The following is an 11889-nucleotide window of genomic DNA, read 5'->3' as shown; positions in this document are numbered from 1 at the left end:
GATGCGTAGTAAAACTTATAGTAATTATTGATTTGGATACTTTTTCAATGGGGTGGGCAGGTTGATATTAATTAAATGAAAGTATGTATGTGATTCCGTTCGTACCTCATGATTGTGCGCGTGGATCTCGGAAGAACTAACTTCAATTTAAAAATTAGATCTAAAAACAAAGTTTTATGCTAGCGTTTTAGGGTACGTGATATTTAATAGAAAAGTAGAAAGATAATCTACCGTTTAACGACATATTTACTGCAATTACTTCACGTCTTTAAATGTCTGATGTACCATAATAAACCGCAGATGGATAATGCCAATTTGTTTCGATTTTTTCTTTACAACTTTCGCAATTCTCGTCATTGTAAAATGTTGGGTAACAGGCTGCAATTAGAACAAAGCGAGTGGTATTGTTTATTGCACTTTTGTTCATAGTCCTTGACGTAAGCAAAAGAGCGCGAACATTGAAAGAATAACAATGTTAGAGGGATAATTCTCAAACGGCGCAGCTGAGGAAGCCTGCTTGGTGAGGGGCCGCTTCGTGTATGTCGGCTTCTTTGTTGGGGGCGTTGGTTTCATTGGAGGACTCGATGTCGATGTCGTCGTTGACTTGGGCGCCGGGATGACATTCCTGGAAAGGACGCAATGCATTGCAGAATAGGAAAACAGAACCACAACATATTGGACATTATTTAGTTTGATAGGTTGTTTCTTTGGCCGTCTCTATAAGAAAACAAAATATATTTATTGAAGGCTTTTAAAAATATAAAAAATAGGAGAAACAATTAAAAGCCTGGGCAGGTAATTTAGACATTTAAAAGAGGCACACAGTTTGTAGGTAATACTTAAACGCTTTATTTACTTCGATCCTACGCATAAATTCGGACTGCAAGTACCGTGTTGATATCGCAAAATTCCCATTCCGGCACCTGTTTTTAAATTTGTAAACCTTTTGAAGTCGAATTACGTATTATCGACATATAACAAGTCACATATGGGAAGTTAACCATGCTTCTCCTGCGCCTAAATTTGCAAAACTCGCTGCAATAATAAAAGCGTATAAAAAATTGCTTAGTTGGCTTAATTGGAGAGCGCCGGGCTCGTGATCTTATAGTTTAGCTTTTGATTCTCGTTGTAGGATGTTGTGAATTTCCCGCGTTCTCTCATTAAATTATTACCATTTTTATCGGAATTATGGGTTCGTTTGTTTCGCTTCAAATCCATATGTCACATACTTTGTGAACGCTTTTCGTGGCGTTTCGTAACAATTTACCTAGGGATCACGGTCCCTAAAACATATTTAGTGCTAAAAATTATTGAGGTAGAAGCGGGAATCTTTATTTCGCTTTAAAAAGTAACGGAAATCAATACACTTTACTTATGACTCGTGACATGCGAGAGGCAGTTTTGCTTCTGGTTTGTTATTTTATTAGAAACGTTTGCTTCGAGATACAACAACGAAAGAATAAAAGCTACGTGAAAAAGTAGAAAAATTAGGCTTTAGCATTAGTGCGGGACCCGCTTAAACGCAGAAAGCATAAAGAAAAAAAAAAATAATTGAATCCGCTTAAGCAGTATGCACAGGAAAAATGCACTTTATAGGGATGGCAAAATGATTCAGTTGATCGACTAACTTTCTGAATATTCAAATAATTGGTTTAATGGCGATTAAATTTTGATCGATTTATCGGTTCGGTCTCTATTTCCAAATTTCGGGGAGAAAATAAGAATCATTGCTTTCCTAATTGGTGCGCATTTATACACTTTAAAGGGCAGCATGGTTTTGCTCCACGGTAAAGCATTTTAGCATTTCCTGTAATTGGTATACATCAGAAATATTATAAAGAATGTTATTGTTCAAGTGGTTAACTCGTAGTTTCTTTTTGCGGGCGGTACAGCTTCAAATTACAAATGATGTTGTCCGTTCCGTCATGGATGACATAGCAACAAATAGTAAAAATAAAAATGCGAATTTTTTTTACTAAATGTTGCATTATGGTTGAAGGTCAACGCAACTGACTAATCGATTAATTAATCGATTGGAAGTAGCAATTAATCGGGATAGATTTTTTAACGGACTCCCTCCTTAATAAGTCGCAGTCAGAGGCCCCCCCGTTTTTGTTTGGTTTTTAATACTAAAAGAGCACTCCATTTTTAGTAGGCAGCATAACGTAAACTAGCGCAATCTAGGATTTTATAGCTACAGCGCGTAGATTTATTTCAGACTTTGAGATAAATACTTAGTTATAAAGGGAAAGATGCAAGTGTCTTTGTATGCAATATTTTAGCAAGAAAAAAAAAACGCTTCTCTAAATTTAAGAGTGACAGCTAGTGATCTAGTTGAAGTGATCGATTTTTCACTAAAGGAATATACTCTCGACTGTGCACGTTTCAATGCAGGGCGTCTTGCGAGATTAAAAAGCGAGAAGTTAGGATGCTCTTTACGCTGACAAATAATTCTTATCTCGAGATTTTAACCTCTACTTTCAGGTGAATACTGATTTTTCCAGTAATAATCATGTTACTGGGCTTGAGAACCTTTTTAGATTATTGCTCTGCCAAACGCAATTAAGCTTGTACTAGCGTCTCAGTGCATTTATGATTAAATGAATACGTACACTCCGCGACACTGTCACCCTCGAAAAAGCCATCGTCGGTTTTTTTTCCCCCTCAGTGTTGAAGGACTGTGTTTATAACTACTATAGTGGTAGACATTTTTGAATTGATGTACTAACCTAAGTGATACAATTTGTTGCCCTCCAGTGCCCTTTTGAAGAAAAATGCTAAAAAGAGCTGAAGTCGTGTTCGCGCAAACAGTGTCGCGCAGTGCACAACCAAGAAAATGGCATGCACTAATGGGCTCAATACAGTCCAACGTAACGCGGGAGCGAGCGTTCGCGCGCCATGGGTACGGTACGTTCTCTGTGTAGCAGTCGGAACCGGCGAAGGGCGGCGCGCTCCGGCGGCGCCGTCGCGAAATAGGTTCTGCACTATTTCGCGCCAGGCTAGCCCGACCAGACGCTCCGCGCGTGCTCGCCTGGCTCGCCGCACTTGCGCAGTAGCACCCGGAGTCCAGGAGCCTGAGAGCGATGGCGGCGGGTGCAGAGAGGCGCATTTCTGGCGCGCCGGGACTCGTGTAGCTAGCGCCGACCACTGCTGGCGGCCGCGCCGAAGACATCGAACCATATCGAGCCCTTTAAGGAATGTTGTAATAAGAGCCGATGGTACGTACTCTTTTATCAGGTAGGGCCGCCACAATTCACATCGCTGTTTCTTCAATTCATGGGATGGACTGAAATTGCCGGGAAGGAGGTAGACGAAGTGTTGATTTTGTAAGGTGTGCTTTGGCCATTCCGGATTGGATGGAGGAACCGACGGTTTCCTGGGTGAAAACAAGACAGCCGTTAATTAATTAATTAATTAATTATATAATTCATAATGTGTTTAAAATATGCTTCAAAACCTGTGACCTTGATATCATAGTGTCTGGCGAAAAGAATGAATGAATGAATGTGAAATTTCAACGCTACTCGCACTCTTGGCTAGTGTCAAAAACGTCTGTCGTATTAACTTGTTTTAGCATGATTGTTCAGGTTTTGACCAGCTTGGTGATTATCTTTAGCCTCCAGTAAAGTTTAGTTTTACGTCCGTCGGAAGAGGAGTATTCAGTTTGCGTTATTTAATCCTTGACTAGTTCATTAGTGCGTTATACATTTTATTGCCTATGTGTTAACTGCACTGTACTCCCGTGAGTGAGATGAATTGTTGATTCTTCAAAGAGACAGCACAAATCGATGTTTTTTTTTACCGTATAAAGATAAGATTTTTAAAATGTGACCGAAAAGTGTGCATTTTGTGTTTCAAATTTCCAAGGAATCGTCTTATGTGAGTGAATAACAAAACATTAAGATTCTGAACTTGCTGCGTAATGTAGACCTCTACAATAAAACATGTCTGGATGACGTAAAAGCATGGAGATTGTGACAGCGGTTCACATGTAACCAAAATAGCCCGAAAAATAACTTGTTTGTCAGCTTTCTACTCATTCAGGTAATTGTATAATTAAAAACAAAAGTAAATTCATAAACCTCATCAAAATGCCCCACGCCACATTTGACTCAGAAAGATCTTCTCTCTGCAATTGGAGAGTAGTGTTCGAGCCCTCGCTCTAACACCACTTCCATCCGACGGCTGTTGCGACAGTCAGACGCCGTTTGTTCTTAACTTTCTACTCTTTAGGTAGGTAAGTTTATTCTTCGAAATTTTAATGCACGCACCGCGATATCACTCTAAATAAAAAAAGCCCGTGCGTCTACTCTCCCGCACAACACTCGGAGAGCCAATCACCGCAACTTACGGAGGCAGCTCAGCGAATGACGATGCCGAAACGTATGTTTAGAAGTGCAGACCGAGTTGTGACATTAAGCAATACAATTGTTACGATTTGCATTGCTTAATGTGACAACTCGGACTGTGTTTTTTTAGTCTAAACATATGTTTCGGCATCGTCATTCGCTGAGCTGCCTCCGTAAGTTGTGGCGGTTGGCTCTCCGACTGTTGTGCAGGAAAGTGGACGCACGGGCTTGTCTTAGACTGTACAAAGGTTTTGTTTACGTACCCGGTCCGGACAAAGGACGCCCAGCTACTAACAACCTGCTTCATGAAGTCTTCTTCTTCAACAGTGTAGGTCTGGTCCATAAGGATCTCTCTAATTTTGGGTCCCACAGGAGGCGTCAATTTACTTTCGTCGTGCAGGAACGGAAGCGATCCCAGCATGTAACCCAAGTCAGCCCCGTGCACAACTCCCATCCACGCAGGGAAGTAGCTCTTGGATGCTTTGTGCGCGAAGACATATCTGTACACGTCGGCTCCTTGTTGAGAAGCTACGTCGGCGAAGAAATGTGTAGGACAGTAAAACATGGCGTCTCCCAGAAGCTCGCAAAACATACTTATAACGTGATCTTTGTCATGGTGAACCTCCTCGTCACCGAAATATGCGTTCACAATGTCTCTCCCAGCCCCCAGGGGAAAGTTGAACATGGTCTTTAACGCAATGGTAATAGTCAACCTATAATTACTTGCCAGCAAATTAGACAGCTGTGGAGCAACGAAACGTATGTTCTGGAAAAATACCGTACTTTCATTCGACGTTGTCCCCATGATTACCTCTTTTACGGACATCTTCTTCCACGTAGCTACATCGAGGGGGTCATCTGGGAAGAATTCATCTCCAGTTACGGGTGGGAAGAGCTGCCTAAAGGTACTTTGCTGCTTCAGCGTCTCGTGAATTTTTTGAGCACTAAGTTCCCTCAAGCATGCCATGGTGTCGGAAAGTTGCTCATCAAAGCCTTTCCATCTATCGTAGCAACCCAAAGTGCTTGCCACGTTGACGAATTGGCCTCCTGCCTTATACGCACTGATAGTCACCATAGCAAGTGGCGTGCCGCTCTGCATAATTATGCGCTTCATGAGGCCCTTGCTGTGTGGGGAGACAGCGTGCAAGCCTGCCGAAATTCCTCCGGCACTGTGCCCTGCCACCGTGACGTCAGCGGGGTTGCCTCCGAAGTGCTCGATATTCTTCTGAACCCACTTCAGGGCCAAGTTTTGGTCCCAAAGACCCATGTTTCCGGGTAGTTCTGGCGACTCGGCCGAGAGGAAGCCGAATATTCCGACGCGATAGTTAAAACTAACGAATACGACGTTGGACATCGAGGCAAAGTTGGAGCCATCGTGGAGGAACAGCGCCGAGTCTCCCCACTGGAAGCCTCCCCCGTAAATGAACACAAAGACGGGGAGTTTGGGTCCACAGGATTCGGAGTTGCGGCAAGGTGCCGCAGGCCGCCAGACGTTGAGGTAAAGGCAGTCTTCTGACGCGCTCGAGTAGTTTAGGAAAACATCATCCGTGAGACGCAAGTCAAGCTGCCAGCAGGGAGTGGGCTTACTCGTGGCACTGTAAGTTCCTTCCCAGGCTGGTGCCGGCAGCGGCTTCCGAAATCGAAGATTCCCGACCGGCGGCACCGCGTATGGTATTCCAAGGAACGCATCCACATCCTTGCCGCTCACTGTTGATCGCACTCCGACGAGAAGTCCCGAGCCAGTCCGAACGTGCGGTGAAGCTCTCGAAGGAACAACAGACCCGCATACCGCACCCACTATGAGAACACAGCTGAAACAATGTGAAAGACGTGATAAACTGCTTAAGAAATTCATATTAAGCACCACACAGCCGCTCCTACGAAGCGGCTTGTAAAATTGTCCTTCGCGCTGTGACTAGGCTGCGTAAAAACTTCTGGCTGACGAACGTTTCTTTTTTTCATTATGACGTCAAGTAGGCACGATAAGGAAAACGAGCAACCGGTCTGAATTGCCGAGAAGTTTGTTTCGGCTCCGAGGGGAGATGTAAATTACCCCCTGATGATTCACACGACCTGATGCGTGTAAATGAAATCTGATGTATCTATAGCACGTCTTAATAAAATGTCAGGACGACCGGCGCAGAGGAACCAGGGGATTATTTCGAGGCAACTAATGGGAATTCGCTATTCGTAAAAAATAAAACATAGAAGCCCTGGATCGCCATTTTTGTATCGTGGCAGTTTGCCCAGACCGTGTTTTGAAACAAGTCATGAAAACCCACATTCGTTTTATATGCCCAGCGTACGAGTCTGCGCTATGTAAGTGCGGCGGCCCAAGGTTAACCTGTTTCGTGAGGTATTAGGACTCGGGGAAAATCGAGAACTTCGTATGACGACTGCGTCATTGGAGATGGCAGAAGACACATTTGGTCTTGTCTTTCGAAAGAAACCTCCGTGCAAATTGTTATATTGGTCGCTGTTTCGTAATCGTTATTCATTTCTGCCTTACGCCCTGCTCTGCTGCTCTGCTGTTACAACGTCTGAAAGAAGCTTGTCCTTTATGATTCTTGACTAAGTAACCTTAGCTATGTAATATAATTACAAGAAACACTTTATTTCGAAACTTTCCAATTACAAACAAATTTAAGGTACACAAAAAGTAATTTCTATAGTATTAATTTATTTCGAACATTAATGCAATAATATACCAATTACTTACTTTCGGAAGCTGCCCAACTCAACTAACGTAAATATGACAGCCATTTTGCTTTTCAATAAAATATGTCGTGCAGTGTTCAATTATTCATAACATGGTGGTAACTTTTCGTTGAATTTTGCTCCTCGGTTCCACCTAGATCCTCAAGGAAAATTTAGTCTAAGATATGTCCTGAGCCACTGAAAATTTCGAATCCAGTGCCATAATCGAAATTGCAAGGTTACATTATGCTGAAAATGAAGGGCATAAATTAGGGTAAGTTAACCACGGTACTCGTGGCATGCATCACTATATATACAACTTCAATGTTTTTTCTCAGTCCTTGGGGCCGGAAGACAGCGTGGCATTTTTAGACAAACCATTTGCTGGGTCCCTCTGCGTATTTATTTATTTTTATTTACAGAATACCTACATCGCCTCGTGGGCATTATCGTAGGGGGGGATCACGAAATAACAAATAACAGTGATTTTCACAAACGAGAAAAAAATGCATCATTGTTTGATATACTGACCAGCTCCTGTTGCCGCAGGTTCCAGTCTTTGATTGTTTGAAAAAAAAAAGAACTACCAAAATTGTTTGTTTTATAACAGTACTCAAAAACCTTTTCAGAGTTATCGAACCGCGCTGACATGTAACTTGGTTTATACAAATACTCATTTCTATCAATGCCAGTTTCATTATAATAAATCCGATGAAAGAACTCCAACCTTAACTTATACCTTCTAGTGTTTAATGATTCCCATCCCAGCATGGCTTTTATTTCAGAGATACTTGCATAAGGGTTATAGTTATTGCTGACAAATCGTGCCGCTTGATTCTGTACCTTTTCTAATTTTTCGATAAGATAATCTTGGTATGGGTCCCAAATGATGCATGCATAGTCGAGTATCGACCTAACATGCAAAATATAAAGAGTTTCTTTCACCTCTGTTGAAGCGCCCTTAAAATTCCTCCGGATAAAATATAACATTTTGCTTGCCTTTGCTATTGTATAGTCAATATGATTGTGCCATTTAAGTGATTGGGTGAAATTAACTCCTAAGTATTTACAGTCGCTTACTCTGCGGATTATTGCATTTTTAATGGTATAGCTGGCGGGAGACCTTGATACATTTTTTGTGAAGCTGAGATAATTACATTTTCCAATATTTAAACTCATTTTCCACTTATCACACCAGTGTTCTATTTTATCTAGGTCGCTTTGCAATATTTCTATGTCCATTGTTGAATATATTTGTCTATAAACAACGCAATCGTCCGCAAACAGCTTAATCGGCGATTGAATGTCAGTTACAATATCATTAATATAAATTAAGAACAATAATGGTCCCAAGACACTGCCTTGGGGTACTCCTGAACTCACAGTTATAGGTAATGACTTGCTACCATTTAAAACCACGCACTGCTCTCGGCCACTTAAGTAATTTTTTATCCACTTTTGAATATTGTTAGTTATATTTAAAGATGCTAATTTCTTCAGTAGTAGGTGGTGTGGTACAGTATCAAAGGCTTTACGAAAATCAAGGAAAATTGCATCTACATTAGTATTGCTGTCAAGTGATTTTGAAATGTAATGTTGAAATTCTGCCAGTTGTTTGTTACATGAACACTCTCTGCGAAAGCCATGCTGGGAAGGGGCAAGAAATTTACAGGATTCCAGGTAATCAAAAACTTCACTATATATAATATGTTCCAACAATTTGCAACTAATTGACGTCAAAGATATAGGCCTATAATTTTCTACAAGTTTTTTATCCCCTGACTTGAAAACAGGAATAACATTTGCTACCTTCCAATCGTGTGGAACTGCCCCAGTTTCAAGGGAAATTTTAAACATGAGACATAAATACTGGGCTATAATATCTCGACACTTACAAAGAACAATCGATGGTAATCCATCAGGTCCGGTTGCCTTCGAGGTATTCATTTCACGCAAGAGGCAAGTAATACCGTTAACATCAATTTCAATATCTGCCATTGTGTTACCAGAAATAACAGATACTGGTGATTCATCGCTGGTTGTTTCTTGAGAAAATACTGATTTGAAGTAAAAATTAAAACATTCTGCCTTCTCAGCATCACTCTCGATTATTGTATTGTTAACATATAAGTATGGGATAGAAGTATCATCTTTTCTACTTGTTTTAACGTAATTCCAGAACACTTTGGGATTTCGCTTAAGATTATCGATCGTTTAGCCGGGAGAAAAATAACTTCTTTGCTTTTCTTATAGATAGCTTTAATGTGTAATCAATTTCCTTTAGCCTTTGCAGGTTTATTGGACAGCCATCTCTGGAAACCCTTCTATATGCACACCGCGCTCTTCTTACGAGTTTACGAATTTCAATATTAAACCATGGTTTTTGTTTTCGTTTTTGTCGAATAATCCTCGATGGTACAAAAGTGTCGATTAAGTTTGTTATTTTATTACGAAAGATGCTCCACAGATCTTCTAGACAGTGCGATACTGCTAAGCATAAAAAGGTTGAAAAATAGCTGTCCAATTCAGTGCCGATGGCGTCAAAGTTTCCTCTCTCATACATGAATGCCTTGCGTGGAAGTTGTGCCCTCTCGGGTGCTCCAGATACATTTAGCGTTGCAACAACCACACTATGGTCACTTATTCCAGGATACACCCCGACCTGAGCTACAATATTAGGGTCATTACATAAGACCAAGTCTAGAATGGCGTTCAACCTCGTCGGCTGCTGCACATATTGATTGAAGCTGAAAGTGCCCAATACCTCTGTAAACACAGTGTTAACGCGTGATTTAACAATACATTCTGTTGTTCCAGTAGACCAGTTAAAATCTGGCAGAATAAAATCACCACCTAGAAAAACACTGTCAGGAATCATTGATAACATGTCACAGAGCAAACAAATTGAAGTTTCACTGTTATCAGGGGGGTGGTAGAAGGTCCCGAACACGAGAGCAGTTCCCCTTGGGAAAAAGACCCGACACCAGACAGACTCGGTAGCATTTTCGAAAACCAGTTCATGACTAGTCCATCTATTAGAAATTAGTAGAAAAACTCCCCCACCGTGCCGATGTCTGTCTTTGCGATAAACTGTAAAACCCGCCGGAAATACCTCAGCGTCACTAACAGTATCATCTAACCAAGGCTCCGTCCCCATAACAACTTCAGGTTTAAGGGTCTCCACCAAAAGTGCAAACTCGTCTACTTTATTTTTGGTGCTACGGCAATTTACCAATAGTACTGAAGGCGCCTGTTTTGTAGCTGTAGCCTCATGATTGCTTGGGCCATCTTTAGGCTTTCCGACCCGTCATTCGTGTTCTCTTGGTTGGCCAGGCGCCCGATATAAAACAGGTTGTCTCGTTTCGCTGTCCCAGATAAACGTCTGTCCATTGATAACCAGTTTATCGTGGTTTAAATGAACCTTGTTCTCTCTGTTCTGCCTTTTCTCCTTCGCATAATTCCAAAGTTGACGCCTCTTTTCTTGGACTGCAAGACTAAAATCCTCGGAGACACTGAATGAAGTATTCTTGAATTTAAAAGCACTTCGCAACACAGACTCTTTGACCTCCGATTGTCGAAACAAGTTCGCTATGCGAAGACAGTTAATGTCCACCATTATTAAAACCAGCTGGCACGCACACTAGGAGAATAAAAAATGAGGCAGAAGTCCAGTGCCTTTTTTTTTTGTCTGTAAGCTGGATTTCTTAGCAAAATATCGGGTACGGACCTGAGGCTTCATGTGAGGTTTCTCTGCAGAACACAATTATAGCACATATATTTTATACTGTAGTTTTGTTTAAATCATGCAGCGACTAACGCTAAGAACTAATGAAAATACAACTAATCACATTCATATGACTCACAAGCAACCAATTGCAATTTAAAATTACTCATAGACGCAATTTAGCTACAAATGCTAAGGTATCATATTGAGATCAATACCAAGTATATCCTTGATGCTAAGTCACGTGGGGTGTGATAAAAAAGCCAAAGTAGGGTTCAACTGTTTGAAAGATACACATATTATTTAATACGACTGAAATGTTGAGTCACTGCAAACTCACACGCACTTATGAAGATGCGAAATCCTGACCACAGCAGGAAAACTACGAATATACAGAGAGGGCTAGAGCGAGGTGCAAAAAGAAGCACAAGGAAAATCCCAAAAGAAAATAGACATTTGAACCAAATGCAAGGCGTCAACTCGAGGACTTTCCGGGTGTTCCTTTTCCGGCGCGGGAGAGTGCTGCCAACATAGAAGCCCCCCAACATAGAAGCGCCTGGAGATTAAGCAATTGTAGGTTATTCATTATTGTGTATCCTTGAATGCTATAATTATGGGCAGCCGGGCATGTTTAAGAAAAGGTATAGCCCGCGGAAAACTTTGGGATTTAGCGACATATATTCGCATTAGTCAGCATGGAATATGGCAGATTCTGACTGGTGTCTGCAAACATGTTCGATTTTCTCAAATAAACTAACGCAATTTAGCCGATCATTTTAAAATTTATGCGCAGTTGTTTGCAACCTAGTGACCTCTCCAAATAGCCACAAGTCGTGCTTAGAAAATCCGAGGTTATTTTTAACTAGGGTTGCTTCTATCGCGTTATTAGTCCAATAGCATTCAGAGTCTAGGGCCACGCTATTTTCCCAATTAGTTTCCGTAAACATTATGGCACGATTCGTCAACAGAAGATTGCTCCTCTTGAGGCAACATCACACGTGCTCCGCTTTTTGAGTCACTCAGCAGCTGAAACGTCAACTACAACGGTGTTTCCAAGAAAAAGAGATCACCTGGTGTTTTCACGTTTGCTTACAAGCACCGTTACAGTCACTAGCAGAA

General features: G+C 41.4%; 1 protein-coding gene across 1 annotated transcript; it reads right to left on the bottom strand.

Annotated features, from left to right (window-relative positions):
* Window positions 1-384: 384 nt before the first annotated feature.
* Window positions 385-5469, bottom strand: LOC8032721 (acetylcholinesterase). The gene is made up of 3 exons (XM_040221369.3): window positions 4613-5469; window positions 3227-3376; window positions 385-625 (listed from the first exon to the last, which is right to left on the bottom strand). The coding sequence occupies exons 1-3, from the start codon at window positions 5461-5463 to the stop codon at window positions 424-426; spliced, it is 1203 nt and encodes a 400-aa protein (XP_040077303.2). The 5' UTR covers window positions 5464-5469; the 3' UTR covers window positions 385-423.
* Window positions 5470-11889: the final 6420 nt, after the last annotated feature.

The sequence above is a fragment of the Ixodes scapularis genome, unplaced genomic scaffold (assembly GCF_016920785.2).
Source record: "Ixodes scapularis isolate PalLabHiFi unplaced genomic scaffold, ASM1692078v2 PGA_scaffold0__279_contigs__length_252992795, whole genome shotgun sequence".
Classification (NCBI taxonomy): Eukaryota; Metazoa; Arthropoda; class Arachnida; order Ixodida; family Ixodidae; genus Ixodes; species Ixodes scapularis.
Note: the sequence above shows the minus strand (reverse complement) of the source record. Positions and strands in the feature narration are given on the sequence as shown.

Excerpts from the sequence above, each read along its gene's own strand:
- LOC8032721 (XM_040221369.3), bottom strand. The coding sequence starts at position 5,463 with ATGAAGCGCATAATTATGCAGAGCGGCACGCCACTTGCTATGGTGACT. Across the intron at positions 3,377-4,612 it reads GCGTCCTTTGTCCGGACCGG|GAAACCGTCGGTTCCTCCAT; the intron begins GTACGTAAACAA and ends GTTTTCACCCAG. Across the intron at positions 626-3,226 it reads CGGCCCTACCTGATAAAAGA|GAATGTCATCCCGGCGCCCA; the intron begins GTACGTACCATC and ends CGTCCTTTCCAG.